At 39.4% G+C, this 15,616-nt stretch overlaps 2 protein-coding genes across 4 annotated transcripts in view; both read left to right on the forward strand.

The window, feature by feature from the left end:
• The window catches only part of tncb (tenascin Cb), a 49,834-nt gene extending 37,751 nt beyond the window's left edge, over window positions 1–12,083 (forward strand). For all 3 annotated transcript variants that reach the window (XM_063896687.1, XM_063896688.1, XM_063896689.1), the window contains 11 exons: window positions 356–478; window positions 1,976–2,119; window positions 2,917–3,036; window positions 3,700–3,843; window positions 4,568–4,698; window positions 4,793–4,925; window positions 6,209–6,360; window positions 7,475–7,571; window positions 8,044–8,205; window positions 10,114–10,277; window positions 10,638–12,083. In XM_063896687.1, coding sequence (XP_063752757.1) covers window positions 356–478; window positions 1,976–2,119; window positions 2,917–3,036; window positions 3,700–3,843; window positions 4,568–4,698; window positions 4,793–4,925; window positions 6,209–6,360; window positions 7,475–7,571; window positions 8,044–8,205; window positions 10,114–10,277; window positions 10,638–10,748 — 1,481 coding nt within the window. In that variant the 3' untranslated portion in view covers window positions 10,749–12,083. The remainder of the gene's footprint in view (window positions 1–355; window positions 479–1,975; window positions 2,120–2,916; window positions 3,037–3,699; window positions 3,844–4,567; window positions 4,699–4,792; window positions 4,926–6,208; window positions 6,361–7,474; window positions 7,572–8,043; window positions 8,206–10,113; window positions 10,278–10,637) is intronic.
• Window positions 12,084–12,599: 516 nt separating this feature from the next.
• On the forward strand, window positions 12,600–15,415 carry b3galt8 (beta-1,3-galactosyltransferase 8). Its single transcript, XM_063896693.1, has one exon. It carries the CDS (start codon window positions 12,716–12,718, stop codon window positions 13,676–13,678), a length of 963 nt encoding a protein of 320 aa, XP_063752763.1. The 5' UTR covers window positions 12,600–12,715; the 3' UTR covers window positions 13,679–15,415.
• Window positions 15,416–15,616: the final 201 nt, after the last annotated feature.

A 15,616-nucleotide genomic window follows, 5' to 3' on the forward strand; every position in this document is an offset into this window, starting at 1 on the left:
TGTTTCACTTTTGTGTTGCCATGAAATGGGGGCAAGTTAATCTCTTCAGGTCTGTCACGCGAGATACTGTGGCTCGCTGTTAGCCAGGAAGGGTCTGTGTGTCTGTGATCCGGGCCTCCCCGGACCTTCTGTCTGTCAAACTGCTGGCTCTTACACATGCTCTCTTTCGCTTTAACACGTGCCTTTCAATAACATGTCAATGTGTTTTTCCTTTGTCTGCTTTTAATTGTGAAGCAGAAAACACCTACGCTATATGTAAATGTCTTGAGTGATGTGTTCCATTCTGTATGTTCTGTTTACAGTCCTGTCCAGTGGCACACATGTTAACTAATCCTTTATTGTGTGTGTTTGTCAGACCTGGGCTCACCCAAGGGCATCCGCTTCTCTGATGTCACTGACACGTCCGCCACGGTTCACTGGGTGGTCCCCAGGGCTCGGGTGGACAGCTACAGGGTCACATATGTACCAGCTCACGGAGGTCAGTAACACCCAGACAATATTACAACAACACTGTAAACATAAAAAAGAAGAAAGTAAGCATTTACAGACAAAGACACCCCCGAGCACTTATATTTTTACCAGCCACAACTTCGTCCAATAAACTGATTTTGAATCAGCATAAACGTATCAGTAACTTTATGGCCAGTATGGACACTCAAGAGTTTACCAGTACATACTCTGCAAAGCAACTCTTCTTCCAATGATAGACTACTCCTGCCCCCTGCTGACTACTTTTAGGTACCTCTACTGAAGATGTGAGTGGGGGGTCCAGAGCAAATGGAAATAATCACCAGTAATAAAAACACTTCATCTTTTTCACTTTGAAAAAAAACCCCACAAATGGATAATATTTGGCAAGTAACATCAAATAGCCCCTTCAGATCCAGCATCCATTATAATGAAGTGGTTTTTTAAAGTAGGTTTTATTAACCCATAAATGTCAAGTTTCCTTATAAGTTGCCAGGCAACAGAAAAAGATATGACACAAAACAAGTGTGGCAGATTGAACAGGTTTTAAATATCAATTTATATCCATGCATCTCTCTCGGAAAGTACTGCTTCTTTATAATGGAAGTACAATAGCAGTTCCATAGCAGAGCATTAATCTGATGGGGAACAATTATATTAGTATGTTTCTTTTGTATTAAGGTCATTCCTCATTTCATATTCCCATTTTACTTTTCAAATATAAACCTACAATGCTTAGTAGTTATAAGTTATAATCAACAATCTATACTACAGTTGTGATGCTGAAGGTAACCCTGGTCTCAGAAACCAGAAAGTAATCAGGAAAGGTAACTGTATCCCCTTACAGTATCATAAAACAGGTAATCTGATTATTGGTACGTTTTTATAAATGGGGGATTATTAGCAGGATAAAAATGTTACTAAACATGTCTAAAAAAAACTAAATAGAGCATTTGATTTCCTATAAATATGTTCATGTTTTTTGAGCAGAGGACACATTTTTGATACTAAATATTTGATTTCTTCTTTTCTAAGGTTACATTGTTCTGTTGTTTTACATAATACACTTAAGTAAAAAACATTTCATTGATATTTATTTGCGTTGTGTTCGATTTTGAGGTAATGTAAAAGTAACGGAAAGTAATCATGCTACATTACTTTTATATTTTGATACTCAGATTAGGTTACTGGTCACATTTATTTACATGCAACTTGTTATCATAACGGAATATATTTTTTAAGTAACCCTCCCAACACTGCTAATTTAATCATAGTAACTGATGAAAGCACTCAAGGCATACAAACAAAACAATTATTGGGAATATTCATAATAATGTTTACATTCCATATTTTTTATATTACGATATTAAAAGAGACACTAGAAAACTAGTTGGAATACATTTATCCTCCTCTCTACATGAGTGCAAAAAGCTGAGGCCATCAGGCTGTGAAATGTGAAGGTGGAGGCAGGCTTCTGATGTTTGACGACCTGTGTTTGGACTTGCAGGAAATGCTAAGACGCTTACAGTGGAAGGCTCTGAAGCTTACACTGTGCTGCCCAACCTGACACCCGGGGTCACATACGAGGTCACTGTGGTCGCCGTGAAGGGTCAAAGGGAGAGTGAGCCTGGATCGGACAGCGTCACCACAGGTAAGACTGACATGGAAACCCTCCTGGGTAGTAACGGAATACATATAACGGGTTAGATATATACCCTAACCCTATGTGGTTATGTGTGGTGCTTTTCTTCTTATGGACTACTGCATGAATACAATAAATGTTTTCCTTTTCAAAAAACTGAGCAGAGGGCATATTTTTTTAACAGAACATCTTTATTCCTTCTTTTCTAATGTTGCATTTTTATATTGTCTGACATAAAATACTTAAGTAAAAAGTAATCTTACAGTATAAATAGTTATTTTTGTCTTGTATCTTGAGATAATCCAAAAGTAACATCACTTTACTTTTATATTGTGATACATACATACAGTTAATGATTACATTCAGCTCTGGAAAAATCAAGAGACCACTGCAGTGTTATCAGTTTCTCTGGTTTTACTATTTATAGGTATGTCTTTGAGTTAAATGTTTTTTTTATTCTATAAACTACTGACAACATTTCTCTGTGTTGGAATTCACTGGAATGGCTGACATACATATAGAGATAAAGATTTAATAACAATTGGGAATGGTCTCTTAATTTTTTCCAGAGCTGTATTTATACATGGGTAATGCGTAATTGTAATGCAATATATTTGCAAAATAACCTTCCCAACCCTGTATTTAAATATATTAAAAAACAGATATTTGTCAGATGCTCTAATTAACAAAAAAATGTGTGTGTGTGTGTGTGTGTGTGTGTGTGTGTGTGTGTGTGTGTGTGTGTGTGTGTGTGTGTGTGTGTGTGTGTGTGTGTGTGTGTGTGTGTGTGTTTGTGTGTATGACAGCTCTGGATAAGCCCCGTGGTCTGAATGCAGTCAATATCACAGACTCTGAGGCTCTGCTGCTCTGGCAGCCTGCCATCGCTACAGTAGACGGCTACGTCATCACCTACAGCGCTGACTCAGGTACCTGATGCACACATGCATCTATGACATGCAGACTAAACACCTATGGGTACTATCTGTGATTATAAAGATAACCATTATACTTTACTGTTATATTTCTGTAGAAATTATAGTATTATGGGAGCTTTAAATCCCCAAAAAAGAGTAAATCAATGCAGTTGGGATATCATCTCTTTGTGGCTAGTCACAAGGTGCAATGTGACGGCTCAGGCGGTGAACATTGACATGATCATGGGTTTATTATTTGGTGACAGACTCATGGGTCAGTAATGTCATGACTGAGCATGTATAACTTAAACTGTATAAAGCCTACTTTGTGGGCTGGAAATCTCTATGCGGCTGACCAATCAGAGCAGACTGGGCTGTGGTTTCAGACAGAGGGTGAAAAGAGGTGCTGCAGCACAGGCAGTATGAGAAAAATAAAGAGCTTTTTGAACATTAAAGCATGGAGACATGTCCCAGTAGCGGCAATATTGCAAATATGAACCTGAAATGAACATGTCCTCCTTTAAAACCCAAGGACACCTCTTTGACGAGTTTATTGCAGAGTACACACATAAAATCACCCTTAATTAAATAGAGCTGTTGAAACTTCATCATTCATTTCTATCAATAAAAGGTTCTGTCAGAGACACACATTACAATCTGTCTCTCTGTTTGCAGTGCCTCCAGTGATGGAGCGTGTGTCAGGAAACGTGGTGGAGTTTGAGATGTCCTCCCTGACTCCAGCCACTCACTACACAGTGAAGGTTTACGCTGTGAGGGACCTGTCCAAGAGTGCAGCCACCACCACAGAGTTCACCACGGGTGAGCCTGCTGCTTTAAATCAAATCATTTCCAAGTACATCCAGTAGACTTTTCATTGTAGATCAAAACTGCAATTTAACCTCAAACAAAAGTGCATGATGACTGCAGTGATGTAGAACTATATCAATTAAACTGGAATTTATATGCAATGTACAATTTACTTTTACAGTGTATTAATGTTATTACTGGGTGCTACTTCCATACTTATTGTTATATTTATATATTTGTTATTGTATTTATGTGTGACATGGCTGTTTATTTAATATGTTAGTCTACTCTATTATGTTTTTGCCTTTTATCTGCACTACCTTTGCAAAAAATAGGACTTCTGATTCTAATTCTGAATTAGAAAAATTAGTAAAATCACAAAAATACTGCAGCTGACAGGTGCAAACGTGGTACAACGGCCCGAAACACTTTCATTAGGAGGAATGCAGTTTCAAAAACGATGTAAATATAAAAATGCAAATGTGTTGAAAGCAAAAATGTTAAGTTGAACCTAATGTTTTAAACTTAATATTATTTCACTTTTATCACTTTTATTATGCCCATTTCTGTTGTTAATTGAGTTTCTTTCTGGGGCTTCTTTTCTTTCTTTAAAAAAAACAAAACAAACCTTTCTCCTTAAGGAAATTATTTGGGGGCGTTTTAAGCCTCTGTCCAAAAGGTTCTCTATGAGCTGACCGAGAAATGGACAGTAAGAAATTAAGCGTTGTGTCTTTAGATGTGGACGCCCCTCAGGACCTGGCAGCCAGTAACATCCAGACAGAGAGCGGCCTGCTGAGCTGGAAGCCGCCGCGCGCTGACATCACCGGATACATCCTGAGCTTTGAGTCTGCGGACGGCACCATCCGTGTGAGTGCACGCCTCGACTTCATTCATCCTGGACTGCACCCAGTGTCCTAATTGTGTTGGGGAACTAACTGTTTCACCGTGTTTGCTCCTTTAGGAGGTCGTCTTGAGTCCCACTGCGGTGTCCTATAACATGGCTCAGCTCAGCGCGTCCACACAGTACTCTGTCAAGCTGCAGGCCATTGCTGGACCAAAGAGAAGCCGAATCATCACCACTGTCTTCACCACCAGTGAGTGAACCCATGCACGCACTGCACAGCTCTATTAAAAACACATTTCAAACGTTGTATTTCTAATACTAAGTAATGAAGTGGAAGAGCAATTAAGCTCTTAAAACCCCACTTTTTGCAGCAGGGAAGCAGCCTTTCTCAGACATTGGTATATCGTTAGTAATGTCGACCCTCATTAGAAAGTCCTCTGACCTGAGTGGTTCACTTTATATGTTTGGGCTCTGTATATCAGAGTTTACAAATCAAAAGTAATTATTTTGGGGGTCAAAAATTCCGACAAACTCTTTCTATTAAACTGAACTAGGCCTTTGGAGATGCTGTGTCAGTGTTTATGCCAAAGTTTTGTGTAATTGACTTCCTGCTGGGACTAAGCATTGGGGGATTTTCTTTTAAGATAAGATAAGAATTACTTTACTGATCCCAGACTGGGACATTTTTGTGTTGCAGCAGCATAATACAATACAAGTCAATGCACATAGTAGAAAATAAAATTAGAATAAGAAATAAACAATTCTAAAGTATGAACATAAAAGCATAAATAGAAATAAAACTAAAAATTAACCTGGCTTTATATATATACAACTATATATATATATATATATATATATATATACAATTGACTATGTACATAAATAATCAGTAAACTGTTAGACAAGTAAGCACTACTGAAGTTAACAAAATATAGAGCAGGATATTATATACATAATAGTGTAGTGAATGGAATATTAAATACAATCAGTACCCAAGCACAGTCCTATCTGCTGATCTGGGGGTTAGCTTAAAGTTAGCAACAACTTTAGCCAAGGCTCACTTAAGGTGGACCAGCTTTTTAGTGAAGAGCCCCTCCGCTTTTTCAGTTATTTAGGGAAATACCTCATATATCGTCTACCCTGTTGGAATGTCAGATATAGCTAGAAGAAAAGGTTGTCCTAGGTGGGGAATAGGTGCCTACAGCTACCAATCCTGACCACATAAAGTCCTCGCTGGTCTACAGGTGTTTGAATGCTGCCTAAAGCACATTGTTTGAATTTCCATAAAACTAACAACAAATAACAACATGCACTGACAAAAACTGAAACGTTGACTTTAATTAAATGTATTATGTCAACAGATTTCACATAACAGTATTAGGTTAGGTGAAACCAATAATATTAAGTTGAACCTAATACATTTGTTTGAACTTAATATTATTGCTTTCAACTAACCTAATACAGCTGTATTAGATTGTGCTGAGTCCACTCGGTTGATTATTCCATCATCCTGTTGTGTGTGTTTGTGTGTAGCTGGCGTGCTGTACAGATACCCCCGGGACTGCTCCCAGGCCCTGCTGAATGGTGACACCTCCTCAGACCTGTACACCATCTACCTGGGTGGAGATGAGAGTCAGCCCCTGCAGGTGTACTGCGACATGGGGACTGATGGAGGCGGATGGATCGTAAGTCACTGGCTAACAGTATCATATGTCCAATTTGTGTTCATATTTATAGCTATATTTATAGCTACACAAATCAATATTTCTATATTACCAATGGGTCATTTCACTGTGTGTAATGTCATAGGTAATGGTGGAGTATACTTTTCCTTGGAGAAATGCTATTTATTTGAAAATAATAGTGAATAATATGTATTTAGGATAATACTCAGAATAATACAGTATAATAATATAATGTAATGTTAAGGTGTGTACACTGTCAGAACAGTGTTTACATCAGAATGTTTGTGTGCGTTCATGAGGAAGAGAGTAGTGAGCTTGGCTGCTAAGGCTGTTACGCATGTCCGTATACAGGCCCCTCTCTCCCCCTCATTCTCTGAGTGTGTGTATGTGTGAGTGTGTTTGTGAAAGGTCGAATAAAAAGGCCAATTTTAGGTTCAGGTTAATTATTCTTCACATTGTCTGAAGCTAACGGGGTACGAGGTGACGATTGGGAAAAGTATAGTAGTAACACTCCTATCGCTTGATGGGGAACTTTGGTGAAGGTCAAGAAGTGGTCAGTGTGACGGAATGCGTCCAGGACACGTGTGCAGAAGTGTACTGTAGGTAATGCAAAGGTCTGCAAAAAAAGTAACAGACAAAGAAACAGGGAGGTGGTTTGACAGAAAGAGACTAGGTTAAGGTTTTACATGTTTGTGTTAAAAGGCATCCGTTTGCTAATCCATTTGCTAGCAATAACAGTTTTATACGGTCATCATATATTGATGTTAGGGTTACAGTTAGTTTTATCTACCAAATCAACAGAAAATAAAATGAATATACTGTAGCTTGAACCCTTAAGACCCAGAAAGCTCAAGGCTAGAGTAAATATGCTGATTTCCTTTAAGCTAGAAAAAACAAGTCCAATGTCTTGCTATCCTGTATCAGGATCTAAGGCTTCAATTTGGCCCAGTTAAAGTTAGCAATTATTAGACATAGAGCATGGGGGTGGCCATCGTAGGCTTCAATAATAATGTTCTTAGCCTTCATGCACCTCATAAATCATAAAAGGCGCCTCACCAAAACAAAACACGATTTACAGTGTTTTGTCTTAACTGGTGCTGTTTTCCTCTTTCAGGTTTTCCTCCGCAGACAGAGCGGTAAACTGGAGTTTTTCCGCAACTGGAAGAATTACACAGCGGGCTTCGGAGACATGAATGATGAATTCTGGCTGGGTAATTTCAACAAAGATTGAGATGAGATTAAATATTCTTTACATAGTTGATTCACTTAATTGAAAGCAGTGTTATTTATTATTTAATTTTATTGAATACATAGCTTCATATTTTTCCTTGTTTGTACTCAAAATCTACCTCATTTAATTTTTAAATGTAGCTTAAAAAAAATGCACATTTGTATAATGTATGTATCCTATATTTATGTACTGTATATTTTACATTTAGTTACAAATGGATATTCTGGGTATTAACTTTCTGTTGATATATTAAGTGTTAATGTTTATTTTATTATATTCTTAAGACATATGTAATGGCTTTTACATGCTGCTAGATACTAGAACAAAACAAGATCCCAATATGGGATCAATAAATAAATCTCATCAATAGACACTCTTAGGTATCTTATCAAAGCCATCCCTGCATTGTTATTTTTCTGTGAGTCAGTATTATAATGTCCTCTCTCACTTAGGCCTGTCTAACCTGCATAAGATCACGGCTGGAGGCCCGTACGAGCTGCGAGTGGACCTGAGAGATAAGGGAGAGACGGCCTACGCTCAGTACGACAAGTTCTCTATCTCTGAACCTCGGAGCCGCTACAAGGTCCACGTAGGAGGATACAGTGGAACAGCAGGTAAAGCACTGTTATTCTGCTGAACCAAACACAGTAGTTCCTCTGAAGGCAGGAATATGTTAAAACAACAATATGTTAAGACTGGTGCATTAATAAGTCTTAAAACTTGGAAAAAACATAGCATTTTACCACTTCCTGTTCCTTTGTTTGTGGTTAGAAGCCTGAAATAAGATCTGAGGTTAACACAAGCTGAAGAGATGTTCACATTTTGTGCTATAACATAAAATATGTCAGTACATACCCCTTTGTGAATGACGGGAGCTCCTATGTGTCATAAAGAATGCCTGTACAAGTGACTAAATTAGACTATTTAGCCATCATTAGCCACCTTTACGTACTGATGCCAAGCTACTGTGATGTAGCTTGTTTATAGCATTACAATAGATTTGAATTTCTACCAAATTAATTTACACTTCAAACATCACAAAGTGGTGTTAATATGTGAAGATTACCCTGCTGAACAACACTTGTAATCATCATGAACGTGTGTTTGCCACAGAACATATTTAAAGTAATATACAAAAAGAAGTAGGGAAATCCTGTTGCTTTTTGTCGAAGGAGCGCTTGCCATTCTGGCTTCCGATTCGGCCAACAAAAAATGTGTCTTCACTGCACCACTCTATATAAAGTATCAGGAATTAAATAATAATTTTCCTCATTGTTTTTTTTATTATCAAATCTTAGTTACATTTACAAAGGTTGATTTATCCATAATCCGTGCTCTAGAGAATACTTGTGGCAACAGTACGGTGTTTGTTTGTGGGACTGTGTGAAAATAAAGTGTGTGTGTTTATGGTATTAAAGGTACATTTTACCCAGTGAGATTAAATCACTGCCTCTGAAAACTCATCCGTTAATCAAATATGTTACACTCCCTTCAAATGTAAAATCCACTGGGAGGAAATGTACTCTTCTTTTCATAGTTAACTGTTTGACAGACATACATACTGCTCAGTAAATGATAATTCCCAGCGGTAATGTTTGCTGACGGACTCCCTTTAGTGTGTAACAAAATGAAATGCAAACTGAAGCCAAAGTATGTACATGTCGTATGCTGTTACCTTAGTACATATTATATTTTTTCTTATATATTATAGGGTTTATCTTTTTCAAATCAAACTACAATTTAGTAAATGTTTATATTATTTGTATCACATTTACTTAGAATTTCTTATTATTTAAATGAAATAATATTTATAAGGCAACCCCTTCCTTAAAGCGTTCTTTCTAAAATAATTTTCACTATTTAATTTATTATTTTCATCATTTTTTATCGTTTAGCACTCCTAAGATTTAAAGATTCAAAGGCTCTATTGTCGTATGGACAGCAGCTACAGTGTAGATATGGCAATGACATTTTGAGGTCCCAGGCTACTCCAACAATACAACATAATATATATATATATATATATATAAGATATAAAACAATAAAAAAGCGCAACATTTCAAAAAAGTAAATAAGGGTCCAGTGCATGCATTATCGGTTTCTCCAGTTTTACTTTTTATATATGTCTTTGAGTTAAAGTACTATTATTATTTTTTGTATTGTATCCTTTAAATTACTGAGAATTTTCTGTGGAAAATGCAATGGCTGCCATTAATGTAGAGATAAAGATTCAAGAAAAAATTGGATTGGTCTCTTGATTTTTTCCACGGCTGTATATGTCAGAGATAAATAATACAATAAGATAAATGTTGCAGAGAATGTTTAAGTGAACAAGTAAATGCAGGAGTCGATATACGTGTAAATAGAATAAGAATTTCTATAACATTTTCTTACTTCGTCATCAGGCAATAAAATATATTCCAATACATAGAATATAATGTAACTCTGCATCTCATGTGCATCTGTTGCCAGTGTAAGTCTTTTCATCTCCAACATAACTGTGTCTGTTGCTCTCTGCGCAGGGGACTCCATGACTTATCACCACGGCCGGCCATTCTCCACCTACGACCATGACAACGACATTGCTGTCACCAACTGTGCCCTGTCCTATAAGGGAGCGTTCTGGTATAAGAACTGCCACCGTGTCAACCTCATGGGACGATATGGAGACAACAGTCACAGCAAGGTACAGTCACTGCGGGCTCCCTGGGGGTGCTGCGTGGATCTTTGAGATGCTGTGGTCCAGGACTCCTGTACACGGGTCAGATGTAATGAAGTGCTCCCTAATGAGTTCACTGGTCTTCCATGAGGAGTCATTCCGAGGGTCCTGGAGCAGGCTCTGACGATCTCACTGATCCAACTGAATAACTTTATCTCATCAAGGACAAATCTGAGAAAAATTAGTGTTTTTGGCTGGCCCAGCCCGACATTATGTAGTGAGGCGGGTTTCGGGTGGCGGTTACGACAGGGTTTCGTTTGGGGTAGTTGTGACAGGAAACAGCTTCTTCAATTTCTATTGTGTCTGACCTTTTTTATCCGTCCCCAGGGGGTGAACTGGTTCCACTGGAAGGGCCATGAGCACTCGATCGAGTTTGCCGAGATGAAGATCAGGCCGTCCAACTTCAGGAACCTGGAGGGAAGGAGGAAACGATCATAGAGGATCCACCGACACCAACACTGCTACTCTGTCTGGACTCCCCATGAACCACACACAAACACACACCCTGCAGCAACCAAAGCCACTGCCAAGAGCCCTGCTGCCTCCACACAAAACAACACAACACACCTGCGCTCACAGATCAGCCTCCACTGCTTAAACCCCCGCCTCCCAGTAAAACGGTCGTGGAAATGCTGCCAGTGCGGGAGTCGATGTGCATGTTACAAACTGGACTTAAATCAAGCCCTCACAGATTCTTCTCACGCACCAAAGAGAGAAAAACAGCTCCATCTCACCTGATTATGATCCTTTCTCTTGTGTTGCAGCGTTTGTGGGGAGGCCACTGTGCTACTTGCGCATTACAGTATGTTTAGTATGTACAGTCATTCAAACCAGTTCCCCACAAAGGACAGGCTGGTTTTGATACAACAAGGTCTAGGTTCAGGGCTTCTTTGATAAAACCGATAATAATGTGATAATTCTCCTGGATTATGACATTATGAAATTCTATTCCTTGTACAGTAGCCACACGTATCCATCTGATTTAAACATTTAGAACAAAGGGATATTCCTGCGATGGCACTGCTCAGATGTCAGATACCTCCATCTAACCTGCCATTTGTTTGTCTCGTGCGTAACTCGTCTCAGTGTCACTTTATCCTCCCCTGGTTCCCCCATCTCCCGCTACATCTGATACAGGGGTGTCGCACAAAACTCTGGACCCTGTACATAACCATTGTCTACGCCCCCTCCCAGTATCCACGGCTGTATACTCATTCCACCCACCCCCACCAGTCTGATGCCCCTGATATGATGTGATAAAGATGGAAATTAAAAGAGAAAAAACATTAGTATGGAAAAGTATTTACCCCGCCTCATCCCATGTCAACATGGATGGCAATGTTTCCATTCATATTAAAGCACCTGAAGGCATCATGCTACAGCCACAGTGTTGTAAGGAACAGAGAAAAGAAAAGCTCATGTGTTTATATTCCTTTAGTTTCTCTTATGATCCGAGGCAGGACCTGTTATTCAGTATATGATAAAATGCGTGATGATATTTTTTATTTCTTTTGGGAAAATGTGAATACAGTACTAGGTATATGTGTTGTTAACACAATATGTTGATGCTCAAAACATATAAAACGGCCAATTCTAATTGAATTTTATTGGACAAAGCAAGGTCTATGCTTATGTTGTTGATAATAATGTTTGAAGAGCGACCCCCCCCCCCCCTTCCCATGCTACAGCAGCATACTAAACCACTGACCTTCTAAAGAATGCCTGTGTAAATTAAATGGTTTTTATTGTTTTGTTTGTTTATAACTGGGTGAACAACAGGTGTTTCTCTGTATTACAATAAAACTGTTTGTTTAAAAGGAAGATGTTCCCGGGCGTTTTGTTTGTTCGTGTCCACTCAAATTCCACTTTATAGATTTACTTGATGATTTTTTTAATAAGGAAATCTAGATGAACAATATGTTTGTGTGTATAATAAGTGTTCAAAATGTCCCTAATTGCGAAAATGTACCTTTTTTTTTATTGAGGAAAATAAATAGTCCTATAGACCTATAGCCACCTTATGTCACCCTATAGCTACTACATTCATTTGGAAGTAGTGTTAATACTTTGGTTTTTAGGTACATAATACAACTATATTATTATTACTATTGTTATTGTTATTGTTATTGTTGTTATTATTATTATTATAAATGGCAGTAAGTTCTGCCGTCTGACTCGATATGGGCTGTGTTGCTGCTCGGCTTGGGTTCGCGTTCCTTCGAAGGGATATCACCATGGGTGTCATGCGCATGGTCACGCGCCCGCCCTCTTTGGCAGGCATATTTCCGGGTTCTGATGGGCTGGCCTGCTGGGAGCTCCTGTCACAGGAGTTCCGTGATATTCTGTAGAACGTTTTTTATTGGGCGTGGCGGCAGGACTAGAGAGTGCACAGACACTTCGGGGCCATGAGGAGAAGTTGTTTATGGAGGTTATTGAAGTTCCTCACCGCTTTAGCACTGCTTGTTCTGTCTGCTCACGTCTTTTTCTCAACACCGAGTAAAGCTCCGCGGATTCCAAGCGCCCTTCCAGCGGAGGAGTACCGCCTCCTCTCCCCTGAGACTTATCGCTACCACCTCAATGAGCCCGCGGTATGCCGACACAGAAGCCCCTTCCTGCTTCTCATGGTCCCAGTGGCCCCTGGGGAGGCTGTGGCGAGGCAAGCCGTCAGATCAACATGGGGGGCTCCTGCTCCAGGCCGGGACAGCTTCACTCTGTTCTATGTAGGGCTTCCTGAGCGGGGGCGGGGCTCCAGCACCCAGGCCAATCTGGAGGAGGAGAGCAGGAGACATGCTGACATCATCCAGATGGACTTCCAGGACAGTTACCACAATCTGACCATCAAGACCATGATGATGATGCACTGGCTTTCCACCCACTGCCCAAACGCCTCCTACGCTATGAAAGTGGACGCTGACATCTTTGTGAATGTGTTCCTCCTCATGAAGAGGCTGAGGGGCTCCCCCAGGCAGCGCTTCATAACGGGCTCATTGATCAGTGACGGCCGACCCAGAAGGGACAGGAACAGCAAGTGGCATGTTTCAGAAGAGCTGTACCCAGATGACAGCTTCCCCCCGTATGTATCTGGAGCTGGGTATGTGTTCTCCGCAGACCTGGCCCCCAGTATCTCCTGGGCCTCCAGGTATGTCAGGATGATCCCGCTGGAGGACGTGTACGTGGGGCTGTGTCTGCGTGTGCTGGAGGTCCGGCCTGTGTACTCCCGCAGCCTGACCCTCAGGAACCTGTTTGAAATCGGACAGCTGGAGTACGACAGGTGCACTTTTGCCAAACTGGTCATTGTGAACGGATTTAAGCCGGAGCAGCTGCTGCAGGTGTGGCCCGACTTCTCCAGGGGCCACAGCAGCTGCTGACTGCACTTTATTAGACTGTTGCTTCACATTATCACAGTCCCGGCAAGCAACGCTGAGAGAGGAGAAATAGCCATGAGAGACAGCTACCAGGGGTAGTCATTATATTTTCTATTATCAGGGAATTATTGAAAGCAGGATCAGAAGAACTTTATTTATCCATGAATTGGGTGTCGTTGTTCCATTTTAGAATGAAATAAAATAATATATAAAATATATAAACATAACAACCAGTAAGAATACAACTAGAATTTAACTGAATTGGAACATTTACAGGGTTGTAAAATAACGTCAATTAATCAATAATGTAATCAGAAAACTAATTGATAATCAAACTTTCTCAATACGGTGGACTATTCCACTCAGGACATGTTGACACGTTACAGGAGTCAAAGCCCAGAGTTAATACACAATTGTGTTGGCCATCATTATTGTGATTGGTAACACTTTTCCTATGACTAGTCCAAATGTCTGCTGTGGAGAAGAGGCGTATTTCTGACACACAAATTAGATTTAGCTTTAAAAATGTTCTTGTTTTTTTTTTTTTTCAGTGAAAATACTGGTTAGTTTAACTCCAGGTTTTCAAGGAAGCATTACTCTTTACATATTAATAAGTGTTTCATATACAATCAGTCCTCAATTACAGAAGCAGGAAGTGTGTGTGTGTGTGTGTGTGTGTGTGTGTGTGTGTGTGTGTGTGTGTGTGTGTGTGTGTGTGTGTGTGTGTGTGTGTGTGTGTGTGTGTGTGTGTGTGTCATCATAAACTGAATGTATTAATGGATACATTGATCAGGTTATAGTCCTGTGAGACGAAGAAAAGCAGAAATGCTTATTAACTCGTTAACAGGATTTAACTATCAGGGAATATAATCAAGGCCTCACTTTAAAGAGAAAATAAAGAATGTAGTTCTCAAATATTTACTGCACTAATCAATCAGCAAAACATGACCACGTCTTAGTCGGTCAGTTAACGAGAAAATGTGCTGAAGGGCGTTTTTGATTCCATTCATTTTACTAGACAAATGCAGGTTACAGTAAAGTAGGTAAGCAGGGAATCATCTGACAAGCCATAATCAATATAGAAAATGTCTCTGTAGACAGTTAAAGAACAGATATTAACTCTAATTTATAAATCCAAAGTGAAAGCCAAACACCAAAGACTATTTAAACATGTCTATTTTAGTATCGCTGCTCTTTTCCTCTAGCTGCTGCCTGCTATTTACTATGCATCCTATGACATGTGCCCATTTTTGTTTGTATTGTAGTAGCAAAGGACAGCCAGCAGGTAGCAGTATGTGCTAGCAGATGACATGTACTTCCGTTTACCCAGTGCCTAATGCAGAGAGATGGTGATAATTATGAAGACATTCATGGTGTTTGCCTAATTATGTGTACTTTCATTTTATTTTTAAATGTTACGTTGGACTTTTTGATACTGCTGACTGATATGCTGTTCACCAACATGCCTCCTAGATGCCTCATCACTAGATAATGATGCAATATTTCTTATCACATCTACTTGTTTTTAAGTGAGTCAATGTATAATAAACTATCAGATAAACAAATCAGTAAACTGTGAGACAAGTAGATTGTTGAAGTTAACAAAATAAATTGCAGGATATTATTACATAATAGTGCAGTGAATGGAATATTTTGAATGAAAAATTCACTCCCTAAGTTAGTATCTGTAGAGACAAGCTAAACAACATGAATAAGAGAAATAAACTTCATCAGTCTGTTCTTCTGTGGGTTTCTCTTCTCCTCCTCCTCTTCCTCCTCGTCCTCCTCCTCCTCCTCCAGTTGTCTGATTGTGTTTATGAGCTATCTCTGCCAGTTTATTCATCCTCCACACTGACGCACTGACTCACTGATTCAGTAACTCACTGATTCACTAACTGACGGATTCACTAATTAAGTAACTCACTAAATCACTAATTCACT

This window comes from Eleginops maclovinus, chromosome 12, assembly GCF_036324505.1.
Source record: "Eleginops maclovinus isolate JMC-PN-2008 ecotype Puerto Natales chromosome 12, JC_Emac_rtc_rv5, whole genome shotgun sequence".
NCBI classification, from domain to species: Eukaryota; Metazoa; Chordata; class Actinopteri; order Perciformes; family Eleginopidae; genus Eleginops; species Eleginops maclovinus.

Bases quoted from the DNA above. Each gene is read 5' to 3' on its own strand.
- b3galt8 (XM_063896693.1), top strand. From the start codon at position 12,716: ATGAGGAGAAGTTGTTTATGGAGGTTATTGAAGTTCCTCACCGCTTTA.